This window comes from Cygnus olor, chromosome 5 (assembly GCF_009769625.2).
Source record: "Cygnus olor isolate bCygOlo1 chromosome 5, bCygOlo1.pri.v2, whole genome shotgun sequence".
NCBI classification, from domain to species: domain Eukaryota; kingdom Metazoa; phylum Chordata; class Aves; order Anseriformes; family Anatidae; genus Cygnus; species Cygnus olor.
Window position 1 is genome coordinate 6031364 of NC_049173.1, and position 17561 is coordinate 6048924.

Here is a 17561-nt window from a genome sequence, read left to right on the forward strand (position 1 = left end):
GGAGTCGGCTAGAAAGCCACAGGTCCCTCACGTCTGATTTTACAACGGGAAGACGACAGCAATGTGTGGAAGGCACACCCAGCGCCTCTGAGGGAAGCGGTAGCGCTGAGCACCGGCCTGCCCCGGGGCCAGACGCTCCGCAGCGGGGTCGGGAAGGCGGCCAGCCCTTCGCCACCGCCTCGCACCCCGTGTGCCAACCGCCCCGAGAAGCCGCCCGGAGCAGCCCCCGCTCAGGCCGGGGCCATTTCCCCCGGGCAGCCCGGCCGCCCCGCGCGGCCTCGTCCCTCACGCAGAGACAAAATGGCGGCGGGGGCTGAGGGGAGGGGGCGCCGTCGCCGTGAGGCAGGGCCTCAGCGTTGCCGATAACCGCCTCCTCCTCCTCCTCCCTCATCTCCTCCTCCTCCTTCTCCTTCCCCGCCGTCCTCAGCGGCAGCAGCACCCAGGCGGAGGGGCCTCGCCGGCGGGGAGGAGCGTGCGACCGCGGCCTGTATCGTTCGCGCTCCCTCAGGAAAGCCGTGGGGCCGGGGTGTGGGGGGGGGGGGGGAGCGCTCCACCGTCCTTCCTCCTCCTCCTCCTCCCGCCGCAGGCTCAGCCCCGTTTCCCCCTCTCCCCACCGCCCCGCAAATCCCCTGAGCTGCTCCGAGCCCGGGCCAGAGGTAGGTGCCCTCCTCACAGAGGCTCTTCATCACGGCTGCCTCTCGCCGGCCCCGGCTGCTGAGGTGCAGACACCAGCCCCCCGGGGATGAAGAGGGGGTGCAGCCATGCTGGGGGGTGCAGCAGCGGCCGGGCCCTTCCCTGGAGCAGGCGGAGAGGGGCGAGCCGGGGCCTGGCTCCGCCAGACCGGCATTGCCCCCCCTCTGTGTCTGCCCCCAGGTAGCCGGCCCCCCGTCCTCTCCGTAGTTAAAAAGTAGCAGAGGGGTGTTTGTTGGCAGCCTGGCAGGTCGCTGGATTTCTTTGCCCTGCAGAAATGCTGAGGGAGAGGTCGCTGGGCAGCAAGTGTGGTTAACCTTCTGGGGGGCCTGCCTCATCAGGTGCAGAGGTGCATGGGGCTGGAGGTGGTCCAGGGGTTACCTCGCCACCTGGGGACGTGTTCCTCATGACAGGAGCCCGGCAGCCAAAAAGGCTGTGTCTTCAGCCGGGGATCTGGTGTCAGCACCGCTGGGGAGAGGTTCCCAGCCATCTCCATGGGTGGGAAGCCAGTCTGGCATAAAGCTGCATCTTTAACCATGAAACGGGTGGAAATGTGGGCATTTTAGCATGTAGGTTTGCACAGGTGCATCTGAATTTGCCCAGGCAGGGGCTGTCTGCAGCTTCCCCCGCACCTCCCATGCTTGCATTTGTCCGTGGTGTGCTAGCAGGTGGCTTATAACCCTTACTTAGTCTCGTGTGAAAAGAAGACCACCTAGGTAAGTAGTTTTAAGCCTTACCCACTTCAGCGGCTTAGGTGACTGAGAGCTGTACACATGTTCTCTTGTAATCTGCTTGAAATAAAACCAAACCGCACTGATCTGTCATCAGTGTATATGAAGGATGATGTTTACCTAGAAAAAAATTCACGCCTTCATGTGAATTGCTGCCTGAACTTATGCAAGATTTGCGTTGTCTCACTTTCTTTTATGCAGTGTGGACATAGGGAGGATATTGCGGGGATAACACGTTAAATGGTTTTATGGTGTTAAAGGCCTTTTATAATCCGTGTTACGATAGTATCTAAGTCACTTAGATCCCTGCTGGTGATGACAAACTGTTGTCGTGCAGGCTGTTTGGGTAACCAGGCAAGTTGTCACAGTCGGGCCAGGCCTGTATGTTAGGAATGTATATTGAAGCCAGGTCCTGTAAACACTTACTAATGTGTGGAGTCCTGTTGCTAAGGCTTTGCACAGAAATAACGAGACATGCACGAGTGCCTCTTTGAAGTCCTAACGCGTTACCTGATAATTTGGAAGCCAGGAGGATAGCTGACAGTATCATTTCCATATTTCTTGAGCTTAAGTCTTGGACTGGTCGTTTATAAATAAACTCACTTCTTTTTATGGCTCTTCTTACGTTTTGGAGTGCAGCCAAGTAGAACTATATTGTTTATGTGCATAGATTTTGTCTCGCACAAAGATGTCTATTGTTTACACAGAAACTGTGAGAGGAATGTTTTGTTAACATTTTGTTAGCAATATAAACTGACAAACACAAATGCAAGCTAAAACGTGAAACAAAAATAGACCTTTTTAGAGAGAGCAGAAAATCACAGCTGCCAGACAACTGTTTTTAAGGGAATACTATGCACCTTTTGGTTCTACATTTCTTTTAAACTCATCTTCTGGCCTTTACATACATATAAATCTACTGTGTTTAACTTTCAGAGCAACTTTGTTTCATGCATATGTAGCTCTTTAAGCAGTGTTTCTTTTTATAGACAAGATTGTCTGAATTATATATTTTTTTAATTACATTTTAAAATTGTTTTTAATTGGGTGTGTCCTTGTTACATATTCAAATTCTTGAATTGGCTGTGATGAATTCCCCTCTCCGTTGTCAACGTGTGTCTTTTCCATTATGACTGCCTACTGCCTTCTCCTTCCCTTAAGAACAAAAAAGCCTTACAATGGCTTGAAATAGTAAGACCAAAAAAATCTTTATGGTTTCAGTATTTCATGTTCTGTGTTTACAGACTCCATGTTGGAATTTTTACAATTAAAAAAAAATCCACAGTGTTCATGGAGAGTAGTTAACAAGCCTGTAGGGTCCTGCTTTTCATTGCAGTGTGCGTTGACTTGGTGTACCCTGAAAGCAAATTTCCATTTGTGATGACGCCTATCAATGGCCTTTAAGATATCTCATTGGCGCTGTTTCTAGCTTAGACCTGTGATAACTATTATGAGCCTGCAGTCAAATCATTGGTATCTGTTTAAATGTGAGGAGTAAAATGTGCTCAAAAGCACCTGAAAGCATTTGGTTTTGTAGAACGAAGAAATCGTGGTGGCTGGAAACTCCATGGCAGTAAAGAGTTTATTTTTACTATATTGGCAGTGACAGCTAATGGGTGTTCATGAGATATACAGGTCCAGTAGAAGGAAGTCAGAATTTCAATACTTGCACAATAAAATTCAGCATCTCTTTTTTGAAGTAATAATATTAATGAAATTCTTTTGCATTGCATTCTTTGTGCTGTTTTTTCACCCTGTGTCTTACCTGGAGTATTCATACTTGTCATTCATGGGTTTTTGCTTTTGAGACCAGTAGCATAAAATTATATTTGAATACTGTAGTTACCTTCTTGCATTCATTATTTCTACATTGTCTGATGCCCTCTAAATGAGTATTCATACCTGATTTTTATTTGATGATTCACTGTAAAGGTTTACATGCATGTTTTTTTTTCTTTTTTTCAGCTTTCTCCACTGACATAAAGAAGATGTTGATGTGCCAATTCTGCTACAACTCACAAGTATTGTGTGTTTTTCTTGTTTTTTTTTTTTTGTTTTGTTTTTTGTTTTTATATTTTAGGATACAGAAAGTGAACTGTTTGTTGTCTGTCTCATGTGGTGCTTTGCACACAGAGATCCTGTTCTGTGACTAGGCTACGTAGGGAGCACATTTTACAGAGGCAGATAGGACAACAGGGAATGATTTTAACCTGAAAGAGGGGAGGTTTAGATTGGATGTTAGGTGGAAATTCTTTACTCAGAGGGTGGTGAGGACCTGGCACAGGGTGCCAGGAATAGTTCAAACCCAGGCTGGATGGGGCTTTGGGCAGCCTGGTCTAGTGGGAGGTGTCCCTGCCGTGGCACAGGGTTGGAACCAGATGGGCTTTAAGGTCCTTACCAACCCAAGCCGTTCTGTGATGATTCTATGACACTAAAAATGCCGATGGGTAAAAATGACTTTTATTTTTTTTATTTTATTTTAAAATAGTCTTTTTCCATCGTAGGTGTTTGCTTAGTAGTTGTATTCTGGTAGCAAATTCTATGGATGCTTTAAGATAATGTTTACTAACGCTAACATGTTAAAATTCCACTACAATCTAATAAATGAAAATAGGACAAAAAAAATCCCTGGTTAAGTTTTGCATTCCAGATTCGGTAATGTTCCCTTCTTTTTCTTTCTGTTCTTTTACAGGAAAAATGATATTCATCCAGCATTCCTGAGTAATAAGAATGGGTCCAGATGTACCTCTGCTGAATGATTACAAGCAGGAGTTCTTCTTGAAGCGCTTCCCACAGACTGTGCTGGGAGGTCCCCGGTTTAAATTAGGCTATTGTGCCCCTCCTTACATATATGTGAATCAGATTATTCTTTTCTTGATGCCATGGGTTTTGGGAGGAATAGGAACACTTCTGTACCAGTTAGACATTATGAAAGACTATTACACTGCAGCACTTTCAGGAGGACTGATGTTTGTTACTGCACTTATCCTTCAGATGGCAAATATATATGCAAAACAGAAAACAGTGACAGTAGAAAGAATGCAAATTCAGAATACACTAACAGATGAAGATGAGTTTGAATTTTCCAGCTGTGTAGGTTCAGAGACAGTAAAATTTATTATTCCTGGCAAGAAGTATATAATCAACACTGTATTTCATTCGTTTCTGGCAGGGGTATTGTGTGGGCTGGGAACTTGGTATCTGCTGCCAAACAGAATAACCTTGCTGTATAGCAACATTGGAGGGACTGTTACGATCTTTGTATTTGGATGGGTGACTGTATGTATAGCAGAGTATTCGCTAATCATAAACACAGCTACCGAAACAGCTACTTTCCAAGCACTGGATACTTACGAAATCACTGCTCTGATGAGACCTTTCTACATTTTTGTCTTCATTGCAGTGGATCTTGCACACAGGTAAAGCTAATGCAGCATTTTGCTAATTAAAGTAATGGTTATTGTGTTTATATTTTAATAAGAAAGATGAAATTTGAGGTTTCAATCAACTGTAGGAAGTCCAAAAGAAGCTAGAAGAGCATATAGCAGACAATGATGCGCTACATTGTGCATAAAAAGTTGTTCTTAAATTTTTTTAGTGTTTCATATAAATTCAGAAGCCCCTGAGAGAGCCCTCAAGAGGCTTCTAAGTTAGGGACAGCTAAAATTGTCTTCTACAGAGTTGATTTCGGTATTTTTGTACAAGAGCATTTGCGTCAACATCCTTTTAAAGAATATGTTCTCAAAAACATGTTCCTGATCTGGAACTGTAAATTTAAACACTGCAGACTTCAGGAGTACCAGATTTATATCCAAAGTTTGTCCTGCAATGTTTTCTAATTTAGTCTGTGCAAAGCCACTGCAGAGGGTTATAAATTACAGGCCAAAATAGCAGGAATTTGGCTTTTAATGAGTGGATAAGCAACTGTGAACCTTGCTGTGTGTTTGTTATGTGGATTTTGAACTTGGATTTTTAAATGCTTTAGTAATAAGGAAGAACTACATCATTGTGCGAACGAGAGACTGTTTTATATTTTTCAGATGAATGCCTTAGCTGAAGCATTTCTAGAATCTCTTAAAGCAAGTTTTTTTTTTTTACTTTATGCATTCTTTCTCCTTGTCAGGTGAAATTTATATCACGTTGTCACATGTACATATTTTGTGGTTGGGGTACTTCAAATGCATTAAAAAAAACATGTTTGATCTTACTAATTTTGCATTTGGAGATGTCTTTGCCAGTGATTTACCCTAGTTGCTTCTTTAGTTACAATATGGTAATTACACACATGGTCTTGGACCCCAAATTCTTCTATCTGAATTCAGGAGGAGAAAAACCTTTAAATTCCTGACCGAATTCTTTTGAGGCTTGCTTATTTATTTACTAAGAAGTAGAGAGAAGTCAAGTATCTTAGCAGTCCAACGTTAAGTAAATGAGCTTGCTGATGAACTATGTATGGCTTAGGATGTATGCAGACTTCTAATATTGATTTTTATATTTTTTACAGAAAGATTTAAAAGCTTTTATGTACCAAATTACATTTAACATTCCTGAAGAGAGTAGGTGCCTTGATGTGCAGGCAACGTGCCAGTTCTTCCAGTGTTAACACTTGCATCTTGGATCTTGGACTTGCATAAAAATTTTGTTTACGTAGTTTTGAGATGATACTTAACTTTTTTTTTTTTTGGTAAAATGGTTGAAGTTTTAGAGCTTCTAGACTTTTCTTTGTACAAGTATTTCCAAGTTTATAGTCACAATAGTATCAAAATAACTAGGATACTTAGAACATTTGGCACATCTGTGTAATTTGAAAGCTTCCAAACTTTTTAATAAAAAAAAATTAGCCAGCGTTCCAGTGTTCTAGCTGATGTATTACTGCCCCAAGCATAAATTTATGTCCTCATGTTTCCTTTTAAAAAATAGCAGTTGAGGTTTTGTAGATTGAATGTGTAATGTTTATAATTCTGGATTTACTGTACTAGTTAAACAAAAAGCCTTCCTACACATCAGCTATGTTTTCCTTCACAGAAGTCAAATACATTTCTTCTTTCCAGGTTTGCTGTCAACGCACCCATTATAGAGCAGACAAACCAGATTTTGCACATCGTATTTCTTTTTCTGCCGTTCTTGTGGGCAATGGGAATTCTGCCCCCGCTTGACGCACTTTTTCTGTGGGGAATGGAACAACTGTTGGAGTTTGGACTAGGAGGTTCACCTATGTCAAGTAACACAAAGTAAATTTTGTTTATATAACGATAAAATATAGCAATATTGTTTATAACCTTTTTCTTTTCAAGCAAATCTTTTTTATTTTCTCCTTCACAGGTTATTAGTAATGTTTCTCATTTCTGCTGGAACAGCAATAGCATCGTATTTCATTCCCAGCACTCTCGGTGTGATCCTCTTCATGACTGGATTTGGGTTCATACTGAGTCTTAACCTAAGCGAGATTGGTTTTGCCTTCAAACACACCATGATCAGCCATTTAGCCTCCAGAAAATCTAAATATATGCACAGTGGTCTTAGAATACAGTTTGGGTGGAGGGAGTCTATTTTTTATTTGACTGTATTGACACTCGCTCTCATAGAAGCTGGCCTGCTGCATCGATTTGCAGGCTTTTCATCATTTTCCAAAGCCAGTCCTCAGGCTATAGCAAGTTATATCCTGATTGTATTACTTGTAATTATGTGGATTCTTAGAGAGATTCAGAGAGTGTACTTGTTTGGAACCTTCCGAAACCCCTTTTATCCAAAGGATATCAGGACTGTGACTGTGTTCATGGAGAAGCAAAGAAGGCTAATGAAAGTTGGTGTTGTCAGGAGGATTTTACTAACACTAGGTAGGAATACACGCTATCTGTTGTTTGTTAGATGATGTTTTAGGGAGATTGAAACAACACTAGAATTACTGTATGTGCAAGACTGAATGAACTAAGAAAAAACAAGTAGCTGAAAATATTGGTTGATGTTTTTGCTTGATTATGCATTGAGGTAATTAATATTGGTTCAGAATATTTGAGAGTGATAACTGATTTTTTTAAGAGGTAAACGTAAGAAAATGAGCTTTTAAAAACTCCAACTCAGAAAGCAAGGCCTTTTAAAGGATTTTGTTTACAACATCAGTATTCACTTTTGAAAAAAAAAAATGTCTCTTCTAGATTTTAACAAAGGTACTTGTTAAAATAAAATGAATTGGGAGTCTTGAAGTTGACTGTACTTTTTAGTTAAAGGGAACAGTCCCCTTGCTGGTGGAGATCGGGACAAATTTGTTTACTTTGGTGGAACCAAAATTTGACCTAAATTCATTTAATTTAATTAAAAAAGTGTCATTTTGGGGAAGTGGATTAATGAGCACTATTCCATGTTTATTTTTACTTGTTAATATGAGTATTCCCATTATCCTTAGGGAAACAAGCAAAGTAATAAGTAAAAACCAAGCATTGATATAAATGGTTGCAGTCTTGGGCCAGTAGTGCAAATACATTGTTTGATATCCTGGAAGCGTAACACAATGAGAAGTTTGTAATGATGAAGGGAGGAGTTCTCTTTTTACACTAAGATTTCCATTCTGCAATAAGACTTTACCTCTGTAAATTTTAATTGTGTTTTTGAAAGGAAATCAGTTATTCTTCTGTTTCAATTACAGTGTCTCCATTTGCTATGATAGCATTCCTGTCACTAGACCGTTCGCTACAAAATCTTCATTCTGTGTCTGTTTGCATTGGATTCACAAGAATATTTAGGATGGTAATTCAAAATTTAATTACATTAGCCTAAGAAATTCTCTTCTACATGGTTTAAGTATTAAAATGACTTGGAAGAAATATTCCAGGTCAGGAAAGCAGAGAAAAGATAAACACATTTTTAAATGTATGTCTAACGTATCTCCATTTTAGGTATGGCAGAATACAGAAAATGCCCTGCTGGACATAGTGGTTGTGTCAGTGGCGCAAATGTTGGTGCTCAGTCCAGACCTCTGGTGGAACAGGAGCCTTGATACAGGAATCAGACTTTTGTTGGTAATTGTCATAATTATCATTGTCAGTGATAATCACGCTTCATTTTCTTATAATTATTCTAGATAAGGCAGCTTTAGCAGTGCTGAATGTGTTCTGATACAGAGTATAAATAAGCACGAGCTTGTTTTACGTGTCTTGCAGGTTGGTATCCTACGGGATCGACTGTTTCAGTTTGTCTCAAAGCTGCAGTTCGCCGTAGCTATTCTTTTGACATCGTGGACAGAGAAAAAACAACGTCGCAAATCTACCGCCACCTTAATCACACTGAATGTGGTTTTCTTCCCAATCCTGCTGATCTTCATCGCCCTCTCTGCGCTCCTTTCTTCTCCGCTGCTGCCACTCTTCACACTACCAGTATTTTTGATCGGGTTTCCTAGGCCTATCCGAAGCTGGCCAGGACCCGTGGGCGCTACAGCGTGTGTTTGCTCTGATACAGTGTACTACCAGCAGATGGTTCCAAGTCTGGCTGTTGCTCTGCAGTCTGCATTAGCAGCCGGTAGCCTAGGTAGGTGTGCTAGCAGCACTGTGATGGAATGTATATAAATATTTTGAGAAGTGTGATTTTGCTGGGGAATATGAGAATCAGCATCTGATTGAAACCACACTTCAAATGCGTAGGTTAAATCTGATATTCAGCGATTGTTCATTTGAAGAAAAAGTGATTGCTTCTCATACCAATCTGCTTCATATGTTCTTCTAAGAAAATAATTCTTTGTTGTCTTTGAAATAAGTAGAAACAAACCAGTGATGAAACAGCATCAATCCTAATCTTTCTGTACTGAACAAAAAAGGTGCTATGGATTTACCTCACCTAATTAGAGGCAAGTGTATTGAGGAGTTCTCTTAACAGTGAAGAAAAGGAGGTTTCAAACTGCTATTTGGGTTTACATATGTGCTTTTCTTTTTATTAGTTCTATTGTTCAGGGACCAGAAGGTGATTTTGTTAATTTGGATGCATTAATTAGGTAGGATGGATATGGACTGGATGTTTGTAAAATACATGTTGTAGACTAACTAGCTGTAAACAGCTGAGACCAGAAACAGTTGATGAGACGATATCATATCTCATGCAGGCAGTCAGGGTGAGGTTGTAACAACATTTCTGGTCTTAAAACCTGTGAAAGACATCGAGATGGGTATTTCACAGATTTATATAAACAGAGGTGAAGAAATGCTGATTTTTTTCCCAGCTGGAGACAGGATAACTGTTAAAATAGCAAGCTCGTTTTCTAGAGAAACAGTCTTTGTGTAACATAAATAATCAAGAGCTCGTTGCCCTTTGACAGAAGATAAACATTTACATAAGCCTCTTAGAAAATGGCTTGCAACTGGAAAAGTTGGACTGATAGTTAGAGTGGAAGTTAACCTTAATCACTCTTTCCTGAAGAATGTATGCAAGTGCTTTACAAGGAAATATTGCTGCAGTTTTAGTACAGGTGGAGAATTATTAAAAAGAAAAACTAGTAAGCTTTTTTCTCTAAAGAGGAGAGAGATGCTTCACTGTTACCAGCCTATGTGTATGTGTTTTTCTATTTCTCCGTTGCCATTATGACTGTGGTGACCTCAGATTAAATAATTTAAAACACCAGTCTTTATGGGAAAAATGTCCTCTCTTTAATGGGAAAATCTGTGAATGAACATCTTCAAGCAAGAAAAAATGTTGTGTTCTCTGATGAGTTAAAATTTAAAGACATACCACTTTGTGTGTCTCTATTTTAATTTAAAGTCATACTTTTTTCTATGTTAAGGAGTTTTAGTAGCTTTAACAGCTAGCAAGAAAAATATTAAAATTTTTGCAAAATGTTAGCAAGAAAATGTACTTCATTAGCTCACTGGGATAGAAAAGGTTACTTAAATTTTAACTAGATAATAATGGTTGGTTTCACTAATTCCATTTTACAACATTCTAAAACTGAAATTCTCCCTGCAAGTGAGTGATCACTTGGATGTGAGAGAGAGCAGAAGCAAGTTGTAAACTGGCACTAAAGGTACCTTGTCGTGCTAAGAACAACGCCATTGTGTTGGAGGAGCTGACAGTAGGCTGTAACTTAAATAGATTATAACCACCAGTTGCTCGGAAGTTTGGCATTGCCTTTTTTACTGAAATAGGTAGAAGAGAAAAACAATGCTATGTTTTTTTTGGACATAAGACATTTAATTTTTACAGTGAGAGCTGGATTGTGGGATTTTTTGATACTAATTAGTTTGAACTGTGACCTGATGTTCAGGTCTTCATTTTCAAATTCCAGTTGTTCTTGTGTAGCTGCGTTTTTAGTGATGTCAAACTTAAGAAAGTGTGATGGAATTTATTTATTTACTTATGGGGGTACTTCAGAAAGACCACAGGTGATTCCCACTGTATCTGTTGCTGGCGTTCAGTGTGTATGATACTGGCTCACATATCTTTAAAGAGAAGCCCTTAGAAATAGGTGTTCCTGAAAATGTAGGTCTTGATTTATCTGCTTCTATTTGTGTATCTGTAAAATGGGTACAACACCATGTCATTGGTAATCTGACAGTTCTGCAGCACTCTGGATTTTGCATCCTGGGGGATATTTCTAATCCCTCCAGAATGCAGACAAATTAATTTAGGAACTGGTAGTGTAGGTACCAACTCCTGTTGGATTTTTAGATTTTTATTTCCCTCATGACAAGTAAACAGTAAATAGGGCCATCAAGGTACCCATGTGCTAGCTGATGATTCTTGACTGCTGAATACAGTAAGAAGAATTTTAGATCTCCAAGTGACCCCCATGGGAACTGTGCACTTGGAAATGCAGCCAAAGATGATACTTAATCATGAAAGTCATGTCCACAAGGGGAACTGAGGGTGGGGTTGCTTAACCCTGGTTGAGTATGAATTCTGTAGTCCTGTGGTTCTGTAATGGTTCCACACTTTTCCATAGTGTTTTCAAAGATAGCACCACAATTTCAATATCTGCCTTTGCAGCTAATTCCTTTAAGATTCTAGGATACTAATTAGCCAGTTTTAATTAATTTTTGTGTTGGATGTTTTGTGTACACAGTTGATTTCCTTAGCTGGCATGTGGAAAAGGCTTTCATTGATATAATGCTACAGTTATACCACAGTTTCTGGGTATTTTTTTGTTGTTGTTTTTTCTTGTCTAGGTCTCTCTCTACCTGGATCACATTACCTGTGCTGTTTTCAGGATAGATTGATGTGGATATTGGTGCTAGAAAAAGGCTTCACTTATTGTGGTGTTAACATTAAGGTAAGTGCATGCTGAGGATTAACTTTGTGTATAAGTAACTTACTGGTTACTTACGCAATGTCATTAATTTACCTGACGCTACAGTCAATTTTTTAAGATAAGTGTTATTTCTATATTAACTGGTCTTACAGCTGATGTGCTTAGCAGTTGTGAAATTATTTATCATCTATCTTGTAACATAACATTTTTAGTAAGCTAGTTAATACAGATCTGCATGAGGCAAAGTTGGCTTTTTCGTAAGACTCTTATTGCGTCTAACAGCGTAGTGAGTGCTTTGGGGTTATCATTATGTCTAGTTAGATTTGTAGGTAACTCACTTCTGGAAATACTGATAATGGAGCATGTCTTCATTTGTGGAGAAAAATGTTGCAAGAAAACAGAACTTGCTAGTATTTAAGCATAGGTACTGGTGAAGACTAAACCCAAATTGTTCTCATTTGTGCTTTAGGGGCTAGAATTGCAGGAAACGTCCTGTCATGCTGCTGAAGCTCACAGAGTTGATGAGATTTTTGAAATGGCCTTCGAACACCAGGAGCACACAAAGGTTCTTTCTCCTAACGACCATTTTGGACACATTTTGACTCCTTGTACTGTTCTACCTGTGAGACTGTATTCCGATGCCAGAAATGTGTTATCTGGAATAATCGACTCCCATGAGAATTTGAAGCACCTGAAAGATGATTTCATTAAAGTGCTTGTATGGATGCTTGTCCAGTACTGTTACAAAAAATCAAAAACATGGGAGAGCCTGGGCAGTGTGGACAAGAACAAAAAAAGATCATTTCCAGAAAATCAGCACAGCGGTGCAGCAGAAACACCCAGGCCGCTGAGGGACGAAGATAGCTTTAGTGTTGATACAATTGAGGACTGGACTGATGATAGTGACATTTTTGATCTCGAACCCAGGGGCAAAATGAGAGACAGAAAAGAACCGGGACATTTGGGAATGACACCGAAAGCACATCTCTCTATTCCAGGATCTGTAGAAACACAGAGCCAAGATGTCCCACAGGAAATGTCACCAGAAGATAAGTTACACAGGGCTGTTGTCCTTGGGCTTCCTGCTGTAGACAAAGGAAAACAGGAAGAAATTTTACCTCAGGTTGAGTTTAGTTGCTCATACTCAGAGCTGTTGAGCCTCCCTGAGGAATGGCGAACGGCCCCGGTGCCTACTTCGAAAGTCAATGAAATGCGGCAGAGGTTTCCAGAAGAATGGTACCATTTCATTTTGAGTCAGCTGGACTTTTTTCATCTGACAGAAAAGCCTTCCAATTTACTTGAAGACCTCATGAAAGATAAAGCTTTGAAAGATTTGTACGTCCATGGTGTGTTGTCGTGTTGTTTTGGTCTGTTTGGACTGGATAACACTGTGCCAGCCCCGAGCCATGTGTTCAGAGCGTACACCGGTGGCATCCCATGGTCTGTTGGTTTGGACTGGCTAACGGGCAAACCAGAGCTGTTCCAGCTCGCCCTGAAAGCATTCAGGTAAACAGACTCAGATTTTAACAGTGAGACAGGAGTACTGGGCTTTGAAAGTATCAGTTCGCTAAGAGTAGTTCATTTTAAAACCATAACGCTTAAAGATATTTGTAGCTTCTTTCTACACGAATATTGCCTGTAACCCTGAGCCGTGAAGCCTGTGATAGCCTTCCTTAGTCCCTTCCCCACTGCAACTGCTTCCAGTACTGGAAATCTGCCTTCTTAAGTGGGGAAAAACACAAAATCTAATTGAATTGTGATGGAGTTAAATGTTTGGCGCTTTCCATTATCAGGCAGAGGTAACAGTGAGGTGAAGGAAAGATGTTTCAGCTAATGTGTTTCATGTCTGGGTGAGCTAAAAGCTGTGCCTACTAACTCCTAGTTCCTCTGCTGACAAGTGATAACTTAGAAAGTTGGCACTGCTGAGAGGCTTTCTTCCTCCTGTCATTCGCAGCAGTGCTTACTGTAGGTCTTTCCGTACCTTTCAGATACACTTTTAAACTGATGGTTGACAAAGCAAGCCTGGGGCCAGTTGAGAACTTCAAAGAACTAGTTAACTATCTGGAAGAATATGAAAATGATTGGTACATCGGGCTGGTATCGGATCTTGAGTGGCAGCAAGCAGTTCTTCAGGAAAAGCCATACCTTTTTTCACTGGGACATGATCCAAACATGGTAAGAAGAAAAATTACCGATTAGCAACGTCAAAGCTTGTTTTTTTTTTCCACTGCTTTTTTTTTCTCTCCCCATTATTGTGTTCCAAAACATGAAGCTGTGCAACCAAATTTGTGTTTGTACTAGATGGAAACTGACATCACCGTTGCTGGAAATAACAAGGCATTGTTCTTCAGATGCAGTAAAATTTGCTGATTGTGTTCCAAGATGGAAGAATTGAATCAGGGAGACCAGTTTATACAGCTTGACACTTTAGAGGGCCGGTGTTCGTAGCATGTGAAGTCCCAAAGCTTCATGTAGTGCTTGTAACTAAAGCGTTGTGTGTCTTTTTTCAGCATGTACTGAACGTTTTGATCTGTTTGTTTTTGAAGGGAATTTACACTGGGCGAGTCCTCACTCTCCAGGAATTGTTAGTACAAGTGGGAAAACTTAACGATGAAGCTATCCGGGGTCAGTGGGCAAATCTGTCCTGGGAGCTGCTGTATGCTACGAACGATGATGAAGAACGCTACAGCATCCAGGCACACCCAGTTCTTCTGAGAAACCTTACTGTGCAAGCTGCAGACCCACCTCTTGGCTACCCCGTTTATTCATCAGAGCTTCTGCATCTGCCTTTGTTCTAGGCTATCTGTAGCACTTTGTATTATTATTACTGTTTTGTAATTTCCACCTGCATGTTGGAAAACATGCTCATGCTACATTTATGCGCTAGAAGTAAGAGTTTACTGTCGTAATGGCGTTGGGTGGCAGTGCCAAGCCAGCGTCCACAATTTGCACAGAAATGGTGCTAGCCAGAACCTTCAGCAGGCAGGACGTTGCGAGTGGTTTTCTTGCTGCTGGAACATTTGAGACACCATTGCCTGTGTGGCTGACGAGCCAGGAAATGCTGAAATTCTCTTCTCCGGGTTGGAGAAGAGCAGCATGATTCTGATCATTAACTATTTTTGGTGCATTCTGATTTTTTTTTTCCTTTTTAATAGTTGGACAGGTGACTTGCACTGACAAGTTACAGCTCATTGTAGAACCGTCAACCACAGAGTTGGTAACCAAAGTGTATATATGACTATTTATATGAATTTTTTTATTCTGGTCATTTTATATTGGACTGAGTTCAGTTTTAGCATTTGTTATAATATATGACTTTAGGTGATCTTCGTTAGCTCTAGTAAGTTACCAGTTATGTGCTTTAGCAAGAAAGTTGGGAGGATTTTTACCAAAGTGCTTGTTCTGGGGTCAAAGACAATTTGTATAAAACAGTGTGCGGTCTGGCACATTGATAACCCCTGTGACCTACTGATGAACGTGAACATGTCTAATTAGGGGGGAGAAGGAATTTAAGTCCGAATGGATTAATTTTATTTCCTTCCTCCAGTATCCGTATATATCTATATATCTGTATATATATATATACAAGTTGTTGTGTGAAACCTGTGTCCACACCACTAAGAAGTCTTCCACGAATACAGTGAGAGCTTGATTGAGGGTGGAGGGGTGGGAGGAGAGGAACCCAGCTGTCTTTGATAGAATTTTTATATATTTTTTTAACCTTTGCAGAGGTTAGAACAGAGTTTGGCAGTTGGTTTGTAGTATTACAGGTCTCCTTGAAAACAGGTTTGGGTCATCTCTCCAGCGATGTGTTTATCCTGGTCACTACCACCCATCGTTAGCACGTGAGTGTACTTTCTCTGTAGATCAGTAGTTACAGTGTAGTTACTGCTGGTGTATGCTTAGCAGGATGTAAATAATTGTCTTTCTTTAACTAGGATCGATTTCAAAGAGATCTGCTCTGTAACCGTTTTGGTATTGGTTTATAAAACCCAGTACTGTTTAATTGGAGCATGGTTATTACTTCTACGCCTCACCTTTAAGACCTTTTCCTATTGGATAAAATTTGTCACAGGACTGTGTACTACATGCTAAGCTGTTAACTGATTGTTTCCATTGGTGACCATAAGTTCTTTTAAAGAAATATGCAAACCTTGTAATGGAATTCAGAAGTGGTAATGAAACAAACGTCAGACCCCAAGGTATAGCCCTCTAACAGCACACACAAATTCACACAGAGTATTAGTGGAATCAGCTTTTAGAAAGTGATTGTTTGGTGTGCAGGAGCATAAATAGCCAAGTGCTGATAACCTAAAAAAAGCCTTGGTTGGCCATGAACTGTATCTGGAAATGCAGAATTGTGGAAACAGATCTGGAAGGGGCTTTTAGAGAGCTCGTGCTTCAGCTCACTGTCAAAAGGAACTATTCCTGGCAAATGTATAATCCATCTTAAAACATCTAATACCAAGTATAGGATGAGCTTATCAAGTAGTTCACTAGTTATTTGCTGTTCTTGCAACAGTTGGGAGAGGGATTGTTCGTTGTGTTTTTTTCTTTTTCCTAAAATTAATTTAAACCTCCCTGCCTTGTTGTACGCCTCCTACTGACTTGTCTTCTGTGTGGTTACAGAAGTTTTAGTTACTTTTTTTTTTTTCAGCAGCAGCGGTCTTTTATTTGATGGTTATAATTCTGCCCTCATTTTTTGTCTCCTGTAAACCAAATAAACTAGTTGAGAACAGACTGAAGAGAACTGTGATCATTTTCTCTTGCTGTCCTCCGGTTCTCTCCATCTGGTACCCAGCCTTTTAAAAAGCGGTGCTGGTAACTGGCCCTGGTATTCCAGCCGAGATCTCGATTGGTACCAGATGGAGGAATAGAATTACTTACGTGCAGAATTCCTGTTTATGGACAGGAATGTAGAGCTAGGCTCTAATGCATTGTAACATCCTGTCCCCTGCTATTGCAGGCAGCATGTTCTGCAGCCCCTTATTCAGTAGTACACTGAGCCAATTCACACATTCCAGGGTGTTTTGCAACAGTATGACCCTGACTCGTGTTATGATTTTCTAACCCTCTTCAGATTCATTTTGTTTTTGGCAGAACCACAAGTTACAGCCTCTTGTTCTGTACCAAATTTATGCAACTGCCTGCCTCTGTTAAGTGAGTTATTTTGTGTGCACGTTCCTCCAACTGTCCCGTTTGTTTTGGAGCATTTCTTCGATTTATCAAGAACTTACGGCACCTGCAAGCCTGGCAGTGTCTGCAGCTCTCATAAGCATGCATGCTGTTACTCACAATACTGATGGCGTACTACTGGATGGAGTATCTGGCACTGAGCTTCTGAGAGGCCACCACACCATTTTCCTGCTGTACCGTTTTAACCAGGTGTGCATCAGCTTTGCTGACGTTCTTCCCAAAACCTACTTGCTTTACAGATTGCGACGTTCATCACGCAAAGGTAAGCGTAAGACACCTTTACTGGGGCTTTGAAAAAGAATCTTTATTTAATGAGATCAGTTTTAAAGTAATTTTCTAACAAATGTCAGTGCTTACTGGTGGATTTTTACCCTTCTGATCCAAACGATTTAGCCTTCACAAAAAACATCAAGTCCTGGAGACTGCTTCAGTCCCATTTATGTTACCATAAAGCAACAGGAATCAGTTTAATGGAGTGAAATGAACCTTCTGTTCTTCCAGAACTGCATAAGGCAAAACACCTGTCATTTGATCAGTCTTTTTTTTTCTAGACAGTATTTCCATCTTTGTTAAATGTCACGTGAAAAATGTCACGTTTGACTTATGTGCTGCTACACTTGGTAAGTTTCAATAATTTATAACTGGGTTGTTAGGGTTTTATGATTGCTGAACGATCTATCATGAAGTAGGGTTGTTTTTTTTTTTTTTTTACTGCA

At 40.6% G+C, this 17561-nt stretch overlaps 1 protein-coding gene across 2 annotated transcripts; it reads left to right on the plus strand.

The window, feature by feature from the left end:
- The first annotated feature begins 280 nt into the window (after positions 1-280).
- Positions 281-16389, plus strand: PCNX4 (pecanex 4). Of its 2 annotated transcripts, none has more exons than XM_040559790.1 (12): positions 281-1406; positions 3387-3442; positions 4114-4840; positions 6473-6652; positions 6744-7258; positions 8065-8165; positions 8315-8437; positions 8579-8942; positions 11567-11670; positions 12119-13155; positions 13638-13824; positions 14196-16389. In XM_040559790.1, exons 3-12 carry the CDS (start codon positions 4152-4154, stop codon positions 14445-14447), a joined length of 3552 nt encoding a protein of 1183 aa, XP_040415724.1. In that variant the 5' UTR covers positions 281-1406; positions 3387-3442; positions 4114-4151; the 3' UTR covers positions 14448-16389. The 2 variants fall into 2 exon arrangements, with proteins under 2 accessions (XP_040415724.1, XP_040415723.1); XM_040559789.1 differs by having other exon boundaries at positions 282-656.
- The last annotated feature ends 1172 nt before the right edge of the window (positions 16390-17561 follow it).